Source organism: Neophocaena asiaeorientalis, unplaced genomic scaffold, assembly GCF_003031525.2.
Source record: "Neophocaena asiaeorientalis asiaeorientalis breed wild unplaced genomic scaffold, Neophocaena_asiaeorientalis_V1.1 scaffold388, whole genome shotgun sequence".
In the NCBI taxonomy this organism is placed as follows: domain Eukaryota; kingdom Metazoa; phylum Chordata; class Mammalia; order Artiodactyla; family Phocoenidae; genus Neophocaena; species Neophocaena asiaeorientalis.
In genome coordinates this window covers 3,201,753-3,222,838 of record NW_020172738.1, presented here as the reverse complement: position 1 = coordinate 3,222,838, position 21,086 = coordinate 3,201,753, and the positions used below count along the sequence as shown (strand labels likewise).

General features: G+C 39.4%; 1 protein-coding gene across 3 annotated transcripts in view; it reads right to left on the bottom strand.

The window, feature by feature from the left end:
• Nucleotides 1-21,086, bottom strand: part of PID1 (phosphotyrosine interaction domain containing 1) — a 311,639-nt gene that overhangs the window by 128,526 nt on the left and 162,027 nt on the right. For all 3 annotated transcript variants that reach the window (XM_024740615.1, XM_024740613.1, XM_024740614.1), the window contains exon 2: nt 12,752-12,898. In XM_024740615.1, coding sequence (XP_024596383.1) covers nt 12,752-12,886 — 135 coding nt within the window. In that variant the 5' untranslated portion in view covers nt 12,887-12,898. The remainder of the gene's footprint in view (nt 1-12,751; nt 12,899-21,086) is intronic.

The window sequence follows — 21,086 nt, the reverse complement described above, 5'->3', positions numbered from 1 at the left end:
ATTTAGGTCAGTTTGAGTTAGGTTTCCTGTTATTTCAACCCAAAGCATCCAACACCACTGTTCATCTTTGTGTCCCTATTAATAGCCTTGAGGGTGTACAATATATTCTTGTGGATGAAGAAAAAAATGAAAGAAAATCAGGAAGAAAGGAAGGGAGGAGGGAAGGGGGAAGGGAAGGAAAGAGAAAGAAAATTTACAAATCAACAGAGAATGAAAATTGCAGAAAAATAAAAGCTTGTTGATATGAGCTAACAAATGTTAGCTCGTATCACTTTTCACCCTCCTCCATTTGGGGAGACAAGCAGAAGTGACTGTGCTTTGATTTGTTTACAGGGAATTCTGAGAAAGAATGAAGAGAAAATAAATTAGAATTAAATATCATCCACACTGAATTCAGAGGAAAATAACCCATAAAGACCATGGGCCCAAATCTTATTTCATATATCACTACTTTTTGCTTTATTTGTATTCTGTCTTCATATCTAAATCAGAAACTTATTTTGCAAGGAGAAAGTCTCCATAATTGGCATAACTGAGTTCATACAATGTCCAAAAGGACCTACACCAAGAAAGGGCTGCAAAATGCATTAGATGAGGATGACAATATAATCAATGTTTCTCCCTTCTGTTAGTGTGTAAAAACAATGGGCCTTTAGCTAAAGTGAGAAAATATAACTGTATTTCTAATGAAATACACAACTGATCAAATAAACACAAAATATAAGTATAGAAAATAGATACATATGATGCTACTTTTAAATATATTTAAATTCAAATCAGGAGGTCTTATTAGATAAGTGGGGTTGCTGGAATCCACTTCTAAGACTGGCCATTTCACAAGTGCATGAAATGGTAGGAGTTGAGGAAGTTGAGGATTTCCTGCTACGCCTTCAGTTCAGAAACTCTCCTCTCTGCCCCATAAAACTGTAAATCAACCACATCCTTTCTGAGAGCTAAGGGGGCACGCCTAAACACAGGAATCTCAAAGACAGTAAAATAAAAATGGTCACGGTTTATGGATCATTAACTCCTTCTTAGAGACTAGTTTGTTTGATGGTTTCTGCCTTCACAATTGGGAAGAAGACAACAAGGGCCTTAGATGCCAGGCCAAGTGCCTCACTCAGGAGGAGGTGAGATTTGGGAACCGGAGCATCCCTTGGAGAGCAGGCCCAGGTGAAATGCTGGTGGGGCCCATGGGGAAGGGTGAAGGGACGGGGCAGCTGGCCAGCTACCAAGCTGCAGAATGAAGGCAAAGGCACCCTCAGCATAAACGATAAGGGAATGGAAAGGGAGGGGACTGGAAAGAAACATCACATGCTTAACTAGCCCTATTCACCAGCAACTCCCAAAGCCTGCCTGGTGGCCAAAAGGAGCATCCCCTCTGGAGACCATCCCTCAAGACCTAGCTTAGGACCCTGGCTCAGCCCAGCGATGCTGAGAGGGTGTAGAGGAAGACAACCAGGTAAATCCAGAGTAAAGGCAGACAGACCCAGACCCAAACAGGAGCCTTATGTAAATAACTTCTAATTTTCCTGCTTTTCCTTCTTATCTCTTTCCCCACACATCTTCCCTTGGTATTTCTCTTCCATGTTATTTCCCCTCTTAGAAATGACCACTAATCACAAACTTTATAAAAAGTTTTAAATAAAAGATAAATGCTGTAAGATGTCCCAAACCTCTGGTTACGTGTCAGTGTATTTGTTACAGCATTGCTGCTATCTTGCTTTAAAACTGTAAGCACCATGTAGCTGGGGACCATCTCTGTGGAATGGATGTTGTAGAGGGTCCACAAGGCTGTACAGGAGCTCACTGGACATTTCATGGTTTGTTCCATATATATTTGTTACAAGGCATGTGACTTCTCCTCGTAGACTGTCCTTTCTTTTTTAAAGAAAACCAAATTTGAGAATCCAAGCAGTATATCTGGGATGAAATTATGATGCTGTGAGTACACTCTCCTGATCCTTCTGGCTTTTAGAAGCAAAGATAAGATTCTAATTCAATTAAACAAGGTAAATCCTTGACTCTTGGACTTTTAGGTAAGAGGATGCCTGATATATAATGACCCAGGTTAAGGCCTATGAAAGAGGCAGAAACTGAAACCTGCAGAAGAGAAACTTGCTTAAATGCACATGACACAAACCGTCAACCAGTTTTAAGAGCTGTCTTTGGTCACTGAGAAGCAGTGGACTCTAGTGGGAATGAGCACAGGCTGTGGAGCCAGAGTGATGAAATTCAAATCCAGGCTCTGCCAGTGACTCACTGGGGACCCTGGGACAGGCTGAGCCTCCCTGTGCCTCAAGTAGCTCATCTGTGAAATGGTGCTACAGATGGCAATTGATCCGTTGAGGCGTCCTGAGGACTAAATGGCTCAGTACCATGAAAAGTACATAGGCAAATGCTTACTTATTGTACTAATAAACGTCAGCTTTTTACTAGCATCTATTTCTGTAGTATTAGTATTTTATTATGATTTTTATCATCATCAGATCACCATTTCATGAAGGCTTTGAGGCCTCTGGTGAGTAGGCCCGGAAGTGACTCAATCCAAAAAAGGACAAGCACTTCCTGTAGGACACGACACTGTACACCATGCTGTCTGAAGGGTGCACATCTGATGCGAAAATGATAGAGCCCGATCTTTGCTTAGATGTCAGCTTCCTGGTCAGCTGTGTGGCAAACCCAGTCTAACCCCCCCAGTGCCAGCTGACCACACACACACCATTTCCCCACATCTCCCACTTCCCTACTGTGTCTCCATTTACGTCACTTATGTTGCTCTGTCCACACCCTCCTCTCTGGTTCAGGTCCTCAACCTCAAAGCACGTCCAGGCGCCACTTTCATGTAAATTACACGTGAAATGTAAAGCGCAGGCTCTTGTTCCCACCAGTAAGCTGAGGGCCTGAATCAAAATCTTTGGAAAGCAGGTCCAGAAATCTGCCCTCCAGGGGTTTCTGTTACACATACCAGTATCGGAAGCACTCTCACTTTATCTGGGCACTCACCTCATGCCTCCTACTTGACTATTAATTGCTTTACTCACTCACAACACCTACTTTGATTCCTTTCACCGCAATTCTATGTACACAGTAGGTTTTCAATGACCATTAATTTACTAAATGTTTGCTGACAAGCCAAAGCCACCTTAGGATCTCGTCATGTTAGGCAGGGGAAGACGGGCAAGATAAGCCATCGTCTCTGCTGCAAAATCAGACACAGCCTCTGATACTCTGAACAGCTCCAACAAGCGTCCTAATGGTATGCGGTGGATTGTACAGTTAAATAACTCCACTCCAAAAGAAAAAAAAAAAAAAGAAAGTGGCAGCAGTAGAGGAGAATGCACAAAGACCCAGCTGCCTGCAACATGAATAGCCTGGCGGGGCCATCCCACCAGAACCCACGGAGAATACAGATCAGAGGAAAATGGGAAATCTGAGAACAGCCAGGGCCTCGACCTCGCCAACCATAATCCATTTTCAACTCCCCTTTCCTTTGCTTCCCCTCGCCTCTGTCCCTCCCCAAACCTAAAGTTATTCAGCACAACTTGAGAGCTGTAAGGCAAAAAGAACCGGCACTGTGTGGAAACGAAGGGTCCCGATGCTGGCTCTGCAGCTGGGCCCCGGCTACATTGTGCTCATTATTCCTGGCAGGCCTGGGCCCAGGAGGGAGATCCTTCTGCAGCTGGCATTTGGTGAGCTAAATTACTCGCAAGAATCAGAGAGGAAACACTGCACTTTGTTCCTGGGGATGATCTGGAAAAAAAAAAAAAAAAATGGCGGAGGCCTGAAGATTTTAAAGAGAAATTTCAAGGCTCAAAAATCTACCTTTGTTTTGTTGTTTTGAAACCAAGGAATATGACTCTGAACACAAAGGTGACATTGGCTCTGAGAATGAAAGGCTGTAACTCCAGGACGTTTGCAATTAAAATGTAAATATGTAAAGTTGATTATTGTATGCAATTTGAAGAATGATACCTTAGAGGTTTTCTTCCTTGAAACAGAATCAAAAAGCTGGAAAGTACCTCAGGAAGTGTTGGCCCAGATCCCTGACTCCAGGATTATCATTATCTACACCTGGAATCTCCTCTTCAAGATTTCTAGGGCTGAAGAGGTCATAAATTTTTTATAGCCCAGTGGAAGTGGTTTTCACGTTGAACACAGAAGTTCTTCCCTGTATCCAGCTGAAATCATTGCTGATTTCCCTTTGTCTAAGCAGCCCCACAGACTGATGCCAGGGCAACCCTCATTCTCTTTGGCATGCTCTTCTGAATTCCTTCTATTTCTTTTTCAGCATCCCTCTAGAAGTAAAATAAATAAACCTGACCTAAAGCAGTACACAGAAAAAAATAAGTCCGGGAATCTTGAACCCTATATTCCTTGTCAGAAATATTATAGCTTTTATTCTCCTAGCATCTCTCTCTCTCTCTCTCTCTCTCTCTCTCTCTCTCTCTCTCTCTCTCACACACACACACACACACACACATATACATACACACACACACACACACACACACACACACACACACATCTCTTTTGTATCTGGATGGCATTGCTAGGTCTTTTTATTTTGTAATTGCATTTTCCCTCACATTTAAACACACTCTCTAGACTTTATCAAACTTCTCCTTATACTGGTCCCTAATTGACTTCATCTTGCTTTTGAGGGACCATTTTTCCCAACAGGAACAGAATTCAAAATGACTCTAGGCAATCTCTAAAGGAAATATAAGCCAATTTGATTCCTTTCAAATTTAATGAGTAGTTTTGTAATTCCTTTATATCACCAGTTCACCAAAAGCATTGCATACAATGGGACTGAATTCTGTGGGTCCACTCTCTCCCACTGAAGCAGAGCCACTGGCCACTTCTTTCTGGGAGCTGGAAGTTCACCTTAGCAGAATTACCATTTAAAAACACTTTTTCAAATGGAGTCATATAACTCACTTGCCTAAATCCCTCTGATACTTCTCCATAGTACTTAGAGCAAAATCTAAACTCCTTGCCATGACATCAAGGCTCCCTATAGCAGGACACGCACCAGACTCCACTACAAACCATAACATTCTCACCTTCCCAGGTTCACTGGCCCATTGCTTTCCATCTAAAATGCACGAGACCATTAGCCCTCCTGATCCTTCTGCCTGACAGATTCTTCTCCAAATTCTTCACACACTGGCTTTCTCACCAGCCAATGTTTGTTCATCTGTGCTTATTCCTCCCTCCGCCTCCAACTAACAGTTAAGCCCCATAAAGATGCCCGGTGGGGTCTTGCTCTCAGTGCCTCCAGTGCTGGGCAGACACTGAGCACCCAGAGCATTTGTGGGATGAATGGACGTGTGTGAGGTTTCGTGCACACACTCAAGATTGCTGCAGGCTCCAATCCGACCACAGCTATGCAAGAACTGGGGAGGGGATGGAATACTGCAGCAGGAAAGATCAATGGATCTTTGCTTCCCTAACCTGGAGAGCAATAAGGAAAGGAGCATAGCTACAGGTTATAAAAGAAATCCACAAGCAAACATGCATTTTCCTGCCCGTTAATTTAATTTCACTACTCAAAACAAATTTCTGATGACGAAATATGCACACGACATATTTTCTTTGTTACCTCTAAACCGATGACTATATTCATCAACATATGCCAAAAAGAATATCGTGTGAGAAAGAAGCCAAAAGCTTACCAAAATTATGCATCACCTTTCTGGTTTTCTTTCCATGTCAACATTATGGTTTACAGAAATGAGAAACGTTTTTTAAACGTATTCTGAGGCATGAATATTGGCATAAATTTTGAGAGCTGAAGAAAAACAAAAATGTCAAAATTACCCCCAAAGGATTTGGAAGTACAACCATTGAGAAACTTGTTTTGTTTTTTGATCTTTAAGATATATTTTATTCAGACTGCAACTACAAAGGGAGGGATTACCATTAAGGACAGGACTTTTCTTGTCGGGCACAAAGTTCCACAGGGCTACAGAAAATATGGTGAGAGTTGAGAGCGGTGAGCTCTTTGTGGTGAAGCTCTCCAGGGAGCAGGAGACCAGCCAGCTACTCAGAAGGCTGCTGATCAGGGTTCTGAAGACCCTTGGGCATCACAGCGGTCGACAAAAGGATGCACGCAGGGAGATGAGAAAATGGAGGCCAAGGGAGTGAGTTATCTGTCCAAGGTGACACAAAGTACAATTGGCTGAGTCAGGATTTGATCCCAGAGCCTGTGTTCTTCATCACTATGCTGAATTTCTTCCGATAAGGCTCTTGTTAACACAGACTATGTGGGACACATACAGGAGCATGTTGCTGGCAATTAACACGGACCTGCTGGACTGTCAGGTAAAACAGACCTTCAAATGGTGGAAGAGTAAGACGCGGAGATCACCTTCCTCCCCACAAATACATCGAAAATACATCTACATGTGGAACAATTCCCACAGAACACCTACTGAATGCTGGCAGAAGACCTCAGACTTCCCAAAAGAGGAGGGGTGAAAACCAAAGCTGAACCCCAGGAGCTGTGCGAACAAAGAAGAGAAAGGGAAATTTCTCCATGTGGCATCAAGGAGCAGGGATTAAAACCCCAGAGTCAACTTGAGGTACCCTGCATCTGTGGAATACCTGAATAGACAACAAATCAACCCAAAATTGAGGCAGTGGACTTTGGGAGCAACTGTAGACTTGAGGATTCCTGTCGGTAACTGACTTGTTTTCTGATTTTTATGTTTATCTTAGTATAGATTTTAGCACTTTTTATCATTCGTAGATTTATTTACTGGTTTGGTTGCGCTCTGCTTTTTCTTTAATTACTTTCTTATTTTTTTATTTTAACTATTTTTCAATTGGATTATTTTACTTTATTCTATTTTATATTATTTATTTATTATTTTTGATTTTTTTCTTTCTTTTTTTCTCCCTTTTCTTCTGAGCCATGTGGCTGACAAGGTCCTGGTGCTCTGGCTTGATGTCAGGCCTGAGCCTCTGAGGTGGGAGAGCCAAGTTCAAGACACTGGACCACCAGAGACCTCCCAGCCGCAAATAGTATCAATTGGCGAGAGCTCTCTCAGAGATCTCCGTCTCAATGCTAAGACCCAGCTCCACTCAATGACCAGCAAGCTCCAGTGCTGGATACCCCATACCAAACAACTAGCAAGACAGGAACACAATCCCACCCATTAGCAGAGAGGCTGCCTACCATCATAGTAAGTTCACAGACACCTCAAAACACACTACCGAACGTGCTCCTGCACACCAGAAAGACAAAATCCAGCCTCATCCACCAGAACACAGGCTCCATTTCCCTCCACCAGGAAGCCTACAAATGCGAATGAACCAACCTTACCCACTGGGGGCAGACACCAAAAACAACAAGAACTACGAACTTGCAGCCTACAAAAAGGAGACCCCAAACACAGTAAGTTAAGCAAAATGAGAAGACAGATAAATAAGCATCAGATGAAGAAGCAAAGTAAAAACCCACCAGACCAAATGAATGAAAGGAAACAAGAAAAAGAATTCAGAGTAATGATAGTAAATATGATCCAAAACCTTGGAAACAGAATGGAGAAAATACAAGAAAAGTTTAAAAAGTACCCAGAAGAACTAAAGACCAAACAAACAATGATGAACAACACAATAGATGAAATTAAAAATTCTCTAGAAGGAATCAATAGCAGAATAACTGAGGCAGAAGAACAGATAAGTGACCTTGAAGATAAAATAGTGGAAATAACTACCACAGAGCAGAATAAAGAAAAAAGAATGAAAAGAATTGAGGACAGTCTTAGAGACCTCTGAGACAACATTAAATGCACCAATATTCAAATTCTAGGGGTCACAGAAGAAGAAGAGAAAAAGAAAGGGTCTGAGAAAATATTTGAAGAGATTATCGTTGAAAACTTCCCTAATATGGGAAAGGAAACAGTCAGTCAAGTCCAGGAAGCACAGAGTCCCATACAGGATAAACCCAAGGAGAAACATGCCCAGAGACATATTAATCACACTATCAAAAATTAAATACAAAGAAAAAATATTAAAAGCAGAATGGGAAAAGCAACAAATAACATACAAGGCAATCCCCATAAATTTAACAGCTGATCTTTCAGCAGAAACTCTGCAAGCCAGAAGGGAGTGGCAGGACATATATAAAGTGATGAAAGGGAAAAACACACAATCAAGATTACTGTATCCAGCAAGGATCTCATTCAGATTTGACGGAGAAATTAAAATCTTTACGGACTAGGAAACCTAAGAGAATTCAGTACCACCAAATCAGCTTTACAGAAATGCTAAAGGAACTTCTCTAGGCACGAAACAAAAGAGAGGGACAAAACTACAATAACAAACCCCAAACAATTAAGAAAATGATAATAGGAACATACATATCAATAATTACCTTAAATGTAAATGGATTAAATGCTCCAACCAAAAGACACAGACTAGCTGAATGAATACAAAAACAAGACCCGTATATATGCTGTCTACAAGACAGCCACTTGAGACCTAGGGACACATACAGACTGAAAGTGAGGGGATGGAAAAAGATATTCCATGCAAATGGAAATCAAAAGAAAGCTGGAGTAGCAACTCTAATATCAGACAAAATAGACCTTAAAATAAAGACTATTACAAGAGACAAAGAAGGACACTACAAAATGATCAAGGGATCAATCCAAGAAGAAGATATAACAATTGCAAATATTTATGCACCCAACAAAGGAGCACCTAAATACATAAGGCAAATGCTAACAGCCAAAAAAAGGGATATCGACAGTAACACAATAGTAGTACGGGATGTTAACACCCCACTTTCACCAATGGATAGGTCATCCAGAATGAAAATAAATAAGGAAACACAAGCTTCAAATGATACATTAAACAAGGTGGACTTAATTGATATTTATAGGACATTCTGTCCAAAAACAACAGAATGCAATTTCTTCTCAAGTGCTCATGGAACATTCTCCAGGAGAGATCACACCTTGGGCCACAAATCAAGCCTTGGTAAATTTAAGAAAACTGAAATTGTATCAAGTATTTTTTCTGACCAAAGCACTATAAGACTAGATATCAATTACAGAAAAATAAACTGTAAAAAATACAAACAGATGGAGGCTAAACGATATATTACTAAATAACAAAGAGATCACTGAAGAAATCAAAGAGGAAATCAGAAAATACTTAAAAGAAAATGACAATGAAAACACGATGACCCAAAACCTATGGGATGCAGGAAAAGCAGTTCTAAAAGGGAAGTGTATAGCAGTAAAATCCTACCTCAAGAAACCAGAAAAATCTCAAATAAACAACCTAATCTTACACCTAAAGCAATTAGAGAAAGAAGAACAAAAAATACCCAAAGTTAGCAGAGGGAAAGAAATCATAAAACTCAGATCAGAAAGAAATAAAAAAGAAATGAAGGACACAATAGCAAACATCAATAAAACCAAAAGCTGGTTCCTTGAGAAGATAAACAAAATTGATAAACCATTAGCCAAACTCAGCAAGAAAAAAGGGAAAAGACTCAAATCAACAGAATTAGAAATAAAAAAGGAGAAGTAACAAATGACACTGCAGAAATAGAAAGAATCATGAGACATTACTAAAAGCAACTCTATGCCAACTAAATGGACAGCCTGGAAGAAATGGACAAATTCTTAGAAAAGCACAAACTTCTGAGACTGAACCAGGAAGAAATAGAAAATAAAAACAGACCAATCACAAGCACTGAAATTGAGAATGTGATTAAAAATCTTCCAACAAACAAAAGCCCAGGACCAGATGGCTTCACGGACAAATTCTATCAAACATTTAGAGAAGAGCTAACACCTATCCTTCTCAAACTCTTCCAAATATAGCAGACAGAGGAACACTCCCAAACTCATTCTACAAGACCACCATCACCCTGATAACAAAACCAGACGAAGATCTCACACAAAAAGAAAACTACAGACCAATAACACTGATGAACATAGATGCAAAATCCTCAAAAATAAAATACTAGCAAACAGAATCCAACAGCACATGAAAAGGATCATACACCATGATCAAGTGGGGTTTATCCCAGGAATACAAGGATTCTTCAATATATGCAAATCAATCAGTGTGATAAACCATGTTAAAAAACTGAAGGATAAAAGCCATATGATATGCAGAAAAAGCTTTCGACAAAATTCAACACCCATTTATCATAAAAACTCTCCAGAAAGTAGGCATAAAGGGAACTTACCTCAACGTAATAAAGGCCATATATGACAAACCACAGCCAACATTGTACTCAATGGTGAAAAACTGAAACCATTTCCACTAAAATCAGGAACAAGACAAGGATGCCCACCCTCACCACTATTATTCAACATAGTTTTGGAAGTTTTAGCCACAGCAATCAGAAAAGAAAAAGAAATAAAAGGAACCCAATTTGGAGAAGAAAAAGTAAAGCTGTCACTGTTTGCAGATGACATGATACTATACATACAGAATCCTAAAGATGCTATCAGAAAACTACTAGAGCTAATCAATAAATTTGGTAAAGTAGCAGGATACAAAATTAATGCACAGAAATCTTCTGCATTCCTATACACTAATGATGAAAAATCTGAAAAAGAAATTAAGGAAATACTCCCAACAAAAAAATAAAATACCTAAGAATAAACCCACATAAGGAGACAAAAGACCTGTATGCAGAAAACAATAAGACACTGATGAAAAAAATTAAAGATGATACAAATAGATGGAGAGACATACCATGTTTTTGGATTAGAAGCATCAACATTGTGAAAATGACTATACTACCCAAAGCAGTCTACAGATTCAATGCAATCCCTGTCAAACTATCAATGGCATTTTTCACAGAACTAGAACAAAAAGTGTCACAATATGTATGGAACCACAAAAGACCCTGGATAGCCAAAGCAATCCTGAGAAAGAAAAATGGAGCTGGAGGAATCAGGCTCCCTGACTTCAGACTATGCTACAAAGCTACAGTAATCAAGACAGTATGGCACTGGCACAAAAGCAGAAATATAGATCAATGGAACAGGAAAGAAAGCCCAGAGATAAACCCATGCACATATGGTCACCTTACATTTGATGAAGGAGGCAAAAATATAAAGTTGAGAAAAGACAGCCTTTTCAATAAGTGGTGCTAGGAAAACTGGACAGCTATGTGTTAAAGAATGAAATTAGAACACTCCCTAACACGATACACAAAAATAAACTCAAAATGGATTAAAGACCTAAATGTTAGGCCAGACACTATAAAACTCTTAGAGGAAAACACAGGAAGAACAGTCTTTGACATAAATCACAGCAAGATCTTTTTTGACCCACCTCCTAGAAAAATGGAAATAAAAACAAAAATATACAAATGGGACCAAATGAAACTTAAATGCTTTTGCACAGCAAAGAAAACCATAAACAAGACGAAAAGACAACCCTCAGAATGGGAGAAAATATTTGCAAATGAAGCAACTGACAAAGGATTAATCTCCAAAATATACAAGCAGCTCAATATCTAAAAAACAAACAATCCAATCCAAAAATGGGCAAAAGACCTAAATAGACATTTCTCCAAAGAAGATATACAGATCGCCAACAAACACATGAAAGGATACTGAACATCACTAATCATTAGAGAAATGCAAATCAAAGCTACAATGCAGTATCCCCTCACACCAGTCAGAATGGCCATCATCAAAAAATCTACAAACAACAAATGCTGGAGAGGGTGCGGAGAAAAGGGAACCCTCTTGCACTGTTGGTGGGAAAGTAAATTGATACAGCCAGTATGGAGCACAGTATGGAGGTTCCTTGAAAAACTAAAAATAGGACTACCATATGACCCAGCAATCCCACTCCTGGGCATATACCCTGAGAAAATCGTAATTCAAAAAGAGTCATGTACCACAGTGTTCATTGCAGCTCTATTTACAATAGAAGGACATGGAAGAAACCTAAGTGTCCATCAACAGATGAATGGGTAAAGAAGATGTGACATATATATACAATGGAATATTACTCAGCCATAAAAAGAAATGAAATTGAGTTATTTGTAGTGAGGTGGATGGACCTAGAATCTGTCATACAGAGTGAGAAAGAGAAAAACAAATACCATATGCAAACACATATATATGGAATCTAAAAAAAATAATGGTTCTGATGAATGATTCTGGAATAAAGACGCAGATGTAGAGAATGAATCTGAGTACATGGGGAGAGGAAAGGGTAAGCTGGGACGAAGTGAGAGTGGCATGGACATAGATATACTACCAAATGTAAAACAGATAGCTAGTGGGAAGCAGCTGCATCCTACGGGGAGATCAGCTCGGTGCTTTGTGACCACCTAGAGGGGTTGTGTAGGGAGTGTGGGAAGGAGACGCAAGAGGGAGGCGATGTCAGTATATACGTATACATATAGCTGACTCACTTTGTTATGCACCAGAAACTAACACAACATTGTAAAGCAATTATACTCCAATAAAGATGTTTAAAAAAAAAAAGAAAATATGGTAAGAAAACTATTTCATTCACACATACCAAACTTATACCTTTATGTGAACCCCAAAATGATGAAGAGTGCTATATCATTAAGAAAAATAGAGCAGGGTATGGATTCAGACTACCGTCACTCAATGAGCTTATTCTGTTAGTCGTTTGATATTTTCATTCCTAAAAAAGTTATCACTTTGAACAAGAGCCTTAAGGGTATACATCCTTTTGTCTGCCCCACCAAGAGGTTCCCTGATGGCCATTTGCCTCATACCTTGCAGCCACTGTGAGTTCTGGTCTTCATCAGGGGCGTGGTGGTGCACAGCTCAATGGCCTCAGGCTCATGGAAAATGACTGCTGGCAGAGGTTCCTTTTTCAGTGTTAGGACATTCAACTTAGACTTCAGCATGGTCTGAAAGTGCTGGAAAGCAGAAAAAAAAAAAACCAAACAGAGTTAACTCATTTGGAATTATACAGGGTGCAACTGTACAGCAAACCCAGTAGCAAAATCTTTGTTTTATGAATTCTGTTTTACTAGAGCAGGCCAAAAGGTATCAAGTGAAATAGAAGGAAAAAACTGTCAGGATACCACCAAAATGAAACTGTGAGAGACAGCCAACCCCTACACAGAAGCCATGAAAACACGGGGCAGTGGTGAGTCACCAGGACCTTGCTCTGAGAGGTTCTTCCAAAGTGATACGTATAGATGAGATTCTAGACATGTAATCCATGCTGAATTCAGCAAAATAAGTGAAGATGTTGGGAAGGGGATGTTACAGGAGATACTTTGGGGAAAGTCTAGAGGTAATGAAAAAGGAGAAGAGCTGATGAAAAACACACACACAGGACTTCTGTTTTCTGCCTTCTCTACTTCTGCCATGCATTGGCTGTAGAACTTTAGAAAATTCGCTGTTTCTCAATGGACCATTTTATCTGCTGCCCCAGGCCAGGACTCCAGGTAAATATTCATTCTATACGCAACTCCTGTTGGCACTAGTCTTGAAATATGCCCAGAATCCAGCCATGTTTAATCACCACTATCTATCTATATACCCAATCCAGGCACCATCATTGTTTGGTCTATTATAGCAGCTTCCAAACTAATCCTGCCATTTCCAACCTTGCCACACAGCAGCCAAAGGGGATCCTTCTAAAATCCCACCATGGCTGTCACCCTTCTGCCAAAAGTCTCCCAAGTCTTCCCCACTCCTCACTGAAAAATTCTAAGTCCTTACTTTGGCCTTCAAGCCCATGCATGATTCAGGGACCCAAAGTGGCTCTAACCTCATTTTCCATTTTCTTGGGTCCAGTAAACGATGAATGATAAATTCATGTCAATAATCTAAAATTAAAAAAATTTTTTTAACTTAGAACAGGATTAAACAGCAAATTAAAAAAAAAAAAAAAAGGAAGGAAAACCACCATGATTCCAGAGAGAGATTCATGGAAGAAAAGAAAAAGCTTTATTGTCAGTACTTTTAATGGCACTTTTTTCTACTTTTTGAATGGAGGACATTGATTTTCATTTTATACTGGGCCCCACAAATTATGTAGCTAAGTTTGGTACACATAAATACTCAGTAGAAGCTGTCTGAATCAATGAAGTCTCCCAAGTACCTAAAACATCACCTGAAACCTTACAGATGTCCAAGGAGTATTTGTGGAAGGTAATGCAGGTAATAAAATGAAAGAAAAATACACAGCACAAATGTAAAATTAATGATCTATAAACCAGGGTTCATGAAGTATACCTGCTCACTACTTCATCCAACTTGATCTTTCTGGACCTGCTATGGTTTGTAAAACACAGTACTGAAAGAAGTGAATGATGACATATATACACAAGTACACTCACCGAAATATAAATCACCAAAAACAGTTCCCATACAATTCAATATAAAGGCAGTAGTGGTTTTGAAATCTGTATCAGGATTTCAAGGCCTGCATTTCACAAGTCCACACAGAATCTACTAGAACTCCAACTGACCACTTTGATGGTCAGTTTTACATGTTAACTTGGCTAGGCTACCATGCTCAGATATTCAATCAAATACTAATCTAGGTACTGCCATGACGGTACTTTGTGAATGTGGTAAAAGTCCATAATCAGTTGAATGGAAGTAAGGGAGATTATTTTAGATAATCTGGGTGGGCCTGATTAAATCAACTTACAGGCTTTAATAGGTGAGCTGAGGCTTCGCTGAAGAAGAAATTCCACCTGTGAATAGCTATTTCAGTCTCTGTCAGAGTTCCAGCCCACCCTTCCTGACAGTCTGCCCTAAGGATTTCAAACTTGCTTAGCCAGCCCCTACAATCACATAAGCCAACTCCTTGAATAAACCTCTTAATATATATCTCCTAGTACTTCTGTCTTTCTGACTTAACCCTAATTGATAAAGCCACATTTTAGAATACAAAGTTGCCAGCTCTGATATTTTTTAAATGGGAGAGAGACTTGCACTTAGGTCTCCCAAGGAGTAGTGATTTGCAGTTTTTTAAATGTAAGGAAATCTTCATATTAATTGCATAAATGCAAGTCTTCATATTAATCTGGAAGTTTCTATCTTTGCTCTTAATTGATTCCAGTCCAAGAGGGTGCAGGTTTAGGGTTGCAAAGTGGTCTGGGAAGAGCAACAGAGATCCCTGGGAGGGACAGCTGAAGTTAGTTTGCCTCTGTGAGCAACTACCTGGAGCTATGGGATGAAGATGTTGAAGGGAGAGGGGCTCAGAAGACAAAGTAATGAGCAAGTGGGAACACTCTCCCTCGGCTGCCGTTTTGCTGGCGCTCTACGAGGGGTACATGAAATTGAAGCTCAACTCAGCCTGACTCGTGCCACACAGGAAGGTCCCAAAGATGGCACTAGAAGTGGCCCTGTTCTCATGCGGGTTGGACAATCAAGCTGCCCAGAAGTTCTGACACTGTCTTCCTGTCCCCACTATAATTCCCGTCAGAACCAAATGGTTCAATTACCAGGCACACAGAGAGACTGGAAGTTACAGATGGGCACATGTAAGGCCCCCTTGCCTGGGAGCTAAGTAAAAGAAATAAGCTTAGGGATAGGAAAATAAGGGAGTTCAAATTCCAACTTCAACAACAATGTGTGGTGTAACCTCAACTACATAATTCTACAGAGTTTGGGCATCTCCAGCCAGGTAGATAGCTGCCCTGTAATCACTCACCAATCCAACCATCCACCTTTACTCAACAGCCCCACTCAGCCAGCACTGTGAGAGGCACAGCTGGAACAGAAATAAAATGTGAACCTCTGCTTGAAAGATTTCTCACAATCAAGAGAGACTGTGAAATCAAATGACAACAGTTCTACATGAGAAGTTCCTTACAAGAGCTAAAGAAAAAGGCTAAGACAATATTTGAAGGTGAAATAGAGAAAGTTTTTTTTTAATGTCTTTAAAACATTAAAGAAAAAAAGTGTTTTTTTTTTTTTTAATGGCATTGTCCTTTTTGTCCACTGTGAAAGGATGAAAGTAAAGAAGGAAATAAAATGTAGATTATGTGCTGAATCATTGAGTCTACAACAATACATACTTCTACAGAAAATTAACATTTTTATGTAACTCTGAGTCTGTCTTGTAAACCTTCAGTGGTCGAAGTGTAATAGCTAAAGCTGCTTCTGATAAGAACACCCTTCTGCCCCCCCCTTAGGGAAACTCCTCCTCTACCATATGCTGCTTTGTGAAATGGGGCTGTCATTCATAATTCCCCACCCCCAATGGAAAGAATACGTGACACAGGCTGACCATCTGAGTAACCCCATGTACCTGGCCAAAGGAATTGGTTCAGATGAAACTCAAGATTGGCTGAACAGAATCACCTGGGAGGTTGATATGTAGGCTTTTTGCTAAAAGGGGGTAAAGAGTTCAGAGCTGCTGCTGACCTTCTCTTCCCACGAGGTCTGTCGGTGAATGGTAAGACCACACAGAGACAACAGGAGAGCTTAGAAATGGAAAGTCACAGACGACAAAGCTGAGCCCCTGGATCCAGCTGCATCTGACTCAGATCTATCCACAGACTTACTGACAGAATGAACCAATACAGTGGCTTTTATGCTTAAGTGAGCTTGAGTTAGTTGTCTGATCCAAAAAATTCAGAGTCTCACCAATACAAAACTACTTTTTAATAAAAAACCATCTGTAAAAATAAAACGGAGATAAAAGTTTTAAAAGGACCTCATAAATGGTAATCTGCATAAATGAATAGCAACATTATCTTTAAAAAAAATAGTGAATCTTGCACTTAGTTATTGGAATAGGCTGAGCCGTAATGACCAAGCACCAAATAATAATCCAAAGAAAGTATTATAGTCCCTAGGTTATTAATATTTAAGGCAAAGCTCTCTGAGCTACTGCCAAAATAAGAGGAATCCCAAGTCTCAAGAGACAGGCGAATACTGTACCTGCAATAATAACACAATTCTTGCTGAGTAGCCAAGACCCATTTGCTATAACCGACTCTGTCAGAACTGCATGGCCTTATACTTCCTGGGCCTCAGTTTTCTCATCTGTCAACTTTAAAATGCTTGTTATGACCAGTCAAAAATAATATCACTTGTTCTTTGCATGGACATACAAGTGCAATAAAGATAATGCAACCTCAAATAACATAATCCAGTAGCATCATAAAAAGACAACACAAGGGCAATCTAATAGAGTAGCTTGGAAGAGCTACAGTCCCCAAATGACGGATGCACAGGGTTCCATAAAGAAAATGTGTTATTCATTCTTAAAGAAGGGACGTGAATAGCGTTGTAGAAAATTAGGGCACTGCCTAGGACAAATTAAACAAAGCTCTGCTTTCTACATTTGGTGCTTTATGTGCGATCCTAAAATAGAGCCTCTAAATCAAGCCCCATTATGCAGATGGGGTAATCGCATGCCCTGTATAATTTTACAGTTGGCGCTTCCTACTCCTATTCAGACATTAATCTCTGACAGTTTAGCAGGCAGAGATTTACATATTTTACCAATTCAAATCCAGTGTATCTCACCTTTGTATTGATTCTGCATCCAAAATACAGAACTTCTTTGGAAGGCAAATCCTGCCTCCTCTTTTTCTAAGATAACTGGAACACTGTCTTCACACAAATTAGAGGGAAGGCATTAAAGGTTTTAATCCCTGGCTCATCTTTGCATTTTGAAGGCTGACTAAAACGGTCAGTTTTAACTTGCAAATTACTGATTCAGTAATGCCCTAATCAAGCTTCAAAAATATTGCAAATGTTCTCAAGAGAACCACAAGGAACAAGTGGGTGAATGGAATTAATGGAAAAATACTCAGTACCCCAAACAAATGTTAATTTGTACAAGTGTACAAAAATCAGTAGGGCTCTGACTTTCTACACATAATCATTTTATTACTTTAGGGTTCTGTAAGAATTAGTGGAACTCAGTTGTGGTTTCCTTACATTGTATACCACTTGTCTTTTAAAATAACAAGTGTATTCAGGCCCCACATATGAATAAAGAAACAGGTGTGATGACTTTTGTGTCCTTTCATAAATTAGATCTAATAATCTTTTGCTTCTATTTAATGTATATTCTCAGAGTTCTGCTTTTAAATATTTATTCTAGCACCTTTACCCAAAAAATCCCATAAAAATGAGAAAAATATTTTGTTAAATAAACAGCATATGATTTGTTAGATGATTAGGAATAATTACATGAGTGAATAAAAGAAAATTTTACTTAAATTCAACTTTCATTTAAACACATTTTAGTGCAAAGGTTTTGTTTATTAGGTTTTGTCCTTTTTAAAAGTAAAGCAGGGTTGGATAATCTCTCCAAATCTAGTAGGCATATACAAAATTGCACTCTTTTATTTCAAGAATTAAAATTTTAATGCAATTTGTGTTGATCCGGTATTTCAAGAAAAGAAAGACATACACCAATTTGGCATGAAGCTTCTTGCTGCAAATTATCCTAGTAACTGCCATATTCAAAAAAGTTACAGCTTAAAGGCCTACATCCAGATATTCATAAATTTAAGACTGTCTATATCTATTAAACTGATAGCTATTATTAAACTAACTTAAAATACTCATGTTCACACACCCATACTTATTCATGCAGTTTTAATTATGGAAGATTTCTTTTGAACATCACAGATTCTCTCAAGAGATTATGTGGGAGAAGCATAAAAATAACTCCATGCCCACAGAGTATGCAAAAAGCCCCCAAGGCTTGTGAAAGACTCACTCAGGGGAGTGTGTGTATGTGTGTTTGTGTGTGTGTATCTACTTATTTACTTTTTGTTACTGATCTGAAATACATACATATGCACATACACACACAAAAATATACCTATGTGCTGCATCCCTAGCTTCAGAGGTTTCTGTAATTTTCTAAACTATTTTTGTATATGTTAACAGTTAAACAATTTATTGTTGAACACAGGTTGCAAGCTCACAGCCTGAAGGCATACTTAGCCTGTAAATAAGTTTTATTTGATTCACAGACTGCTTTATGATCAAAATTTGAAGTAGTATTCAAAAACTGAGATACATATGATTAAAATTTGCATTTCTACTTCTCTTGAAAGATCAGAATATCTACAAAAGCAACTTGCATTCCCTCAGGGCAACAATGAGCTCCAGCTGTTGCTGCAAACGCCCTTATTTACTTAGGCGTTTTCCTCTGCAATTCACCATGGTCCCTCCTTCCGCCAGTGCCAGATTTCCCTTCTATACTAAAGACCAGTGGGACTACCCTGGTGGCTCAATGGTTAAGAATCCGCCTGCCAATGCAGGGGACACGGGTTCAATCCCTGGTCTGGGAAGATCCCACGTGCCGCAGAGCAACTAAGCCCGTGCGCCACAACTACTGAGCCTGCGCTCTAGAGCCCACGAGCCACAACTACTGAAGCCCTTGAGCCCTAGAGCCTGTGCACTGCAACTACTGAGACCATGCACCGCAACTACCGAGCCTGCGTGCTGCCTGCATGCCTAGAGCCCGTGCTCCACGACAAGAGAAGCCACCACGGTGAGAAGCCTGCACACTGTAACGAAGAGTAGCCCCCGCTCGCCACAACTAGGGATACCCCATGTGCAGCAACGAAGACCCAATGCAGCCAAAAATAAAAAATAAATAAAGACCAGTGACTATTTATGCCTTACCAACTTCACTCCTATACTTGCTTGACCCTTACAGGCATCTGAATTTGCAACCCCTGATGGAAAACAACAAATGCTAAGAGCATAGAACAAAAATTCCACCCACTCATGAAAAAAATTCAAGTACAGCTGAATTAACTCATACCTATATTTAAATTATGAATATTCAACTAACGGAGTGTGAGTGAATGATAGAAGTATTAATAAAATGGGCCAATTGTCTGGTCATTCCACATAATTAAGTATGGGATAGGAATAAGCATTTAGAAATCTGTTCTTCTCTAAGTTATTCTCACATGCTCCTGGTGTATGAGTGTCTTATTGCACTGAATTCAATTAAACTGCTAAAGATCAATATTTTTTACTTCGGTTTCAATCCAGATGGAGTAACAGGAACCAAGTAGATCCTGCCACCTAAAACAACCAAATAAACTAGAAAAAAAATATGAAGCAACAGTTTGTGAGACACTGGATATCAGGCAATGAAGGACAGTGATCTCTGAAAGATGTGACACAAATGAGATAAGTTATAACTGTCCGGCTTACTACCTTGAGGGAGTCTGCAGGCTGCCATGAAGGGAGGAGAAGGGCCCTGCAGAGTCCCTGAGCTAAAGGTGACAGAGATGAAAGCCCAGGGAGACAAATAAAAGGGGATATCTGCACACAAAGAGAACTTTGAAAATAGTTGTGTACTAATCAGAGCATACATGAAAGGAAACCAACCAAAGGAAAAGAACCACTGGAAAGAACTAGAGATGAACGTGCTGGTGCTCACAGCGAACCAGCAATATTGTCTGTTTCCACCAATGAATGGAAAAACTCATGAGTCATAGGGCACTGGGTAGAGTACTCACTGTCTAGTCACAGTAGCAGGAAATAATTAGCACTAGACTAAATGCCACTCTGATTCCACCTGCAAATCTTTAAAAGATGATCCAAAATAATCAAAGTACTTCAGAGTAATTTACCTGAATTCCACAAAAATTGTTGAAAAATATTTATAGGATTACAAAAATATCCAGCAACCAACAAGGTAAAATTCAAAATGTCTAACATCCAATCAAAACTCACCGGGCATGCAAAAAGGCAGGAAAATAGAACCCATAATAGAGACAAATCAATTAATAAAAACCAGCCAAAATGACACAGATGTTATAATGACCAGGTAAAGACATTAAAACTGTATTTCATATATTCCAAAAGGTAAGCAGAGATATTGAAAATATAAAAAGATCCAAATTTAACTTCTAAAGATAAAAACTATAATGATAAAGGGGAAAAGCACACTGGGTGCTACTAACAGATTTCATTATAGAAAAAAAACATTGGTGAACTTGGAGACATAACAATAGAAACTATTCAAAATGCAACAGAGAGAAAAGAAGAAAAAAAATGCATCAAGGAGCTAAGGGACAACTTCAAATATCCTGATATATGTATAACTGGAGCCCCAGAGGAGAAGTAAGGAAAAACAAGAAAAAA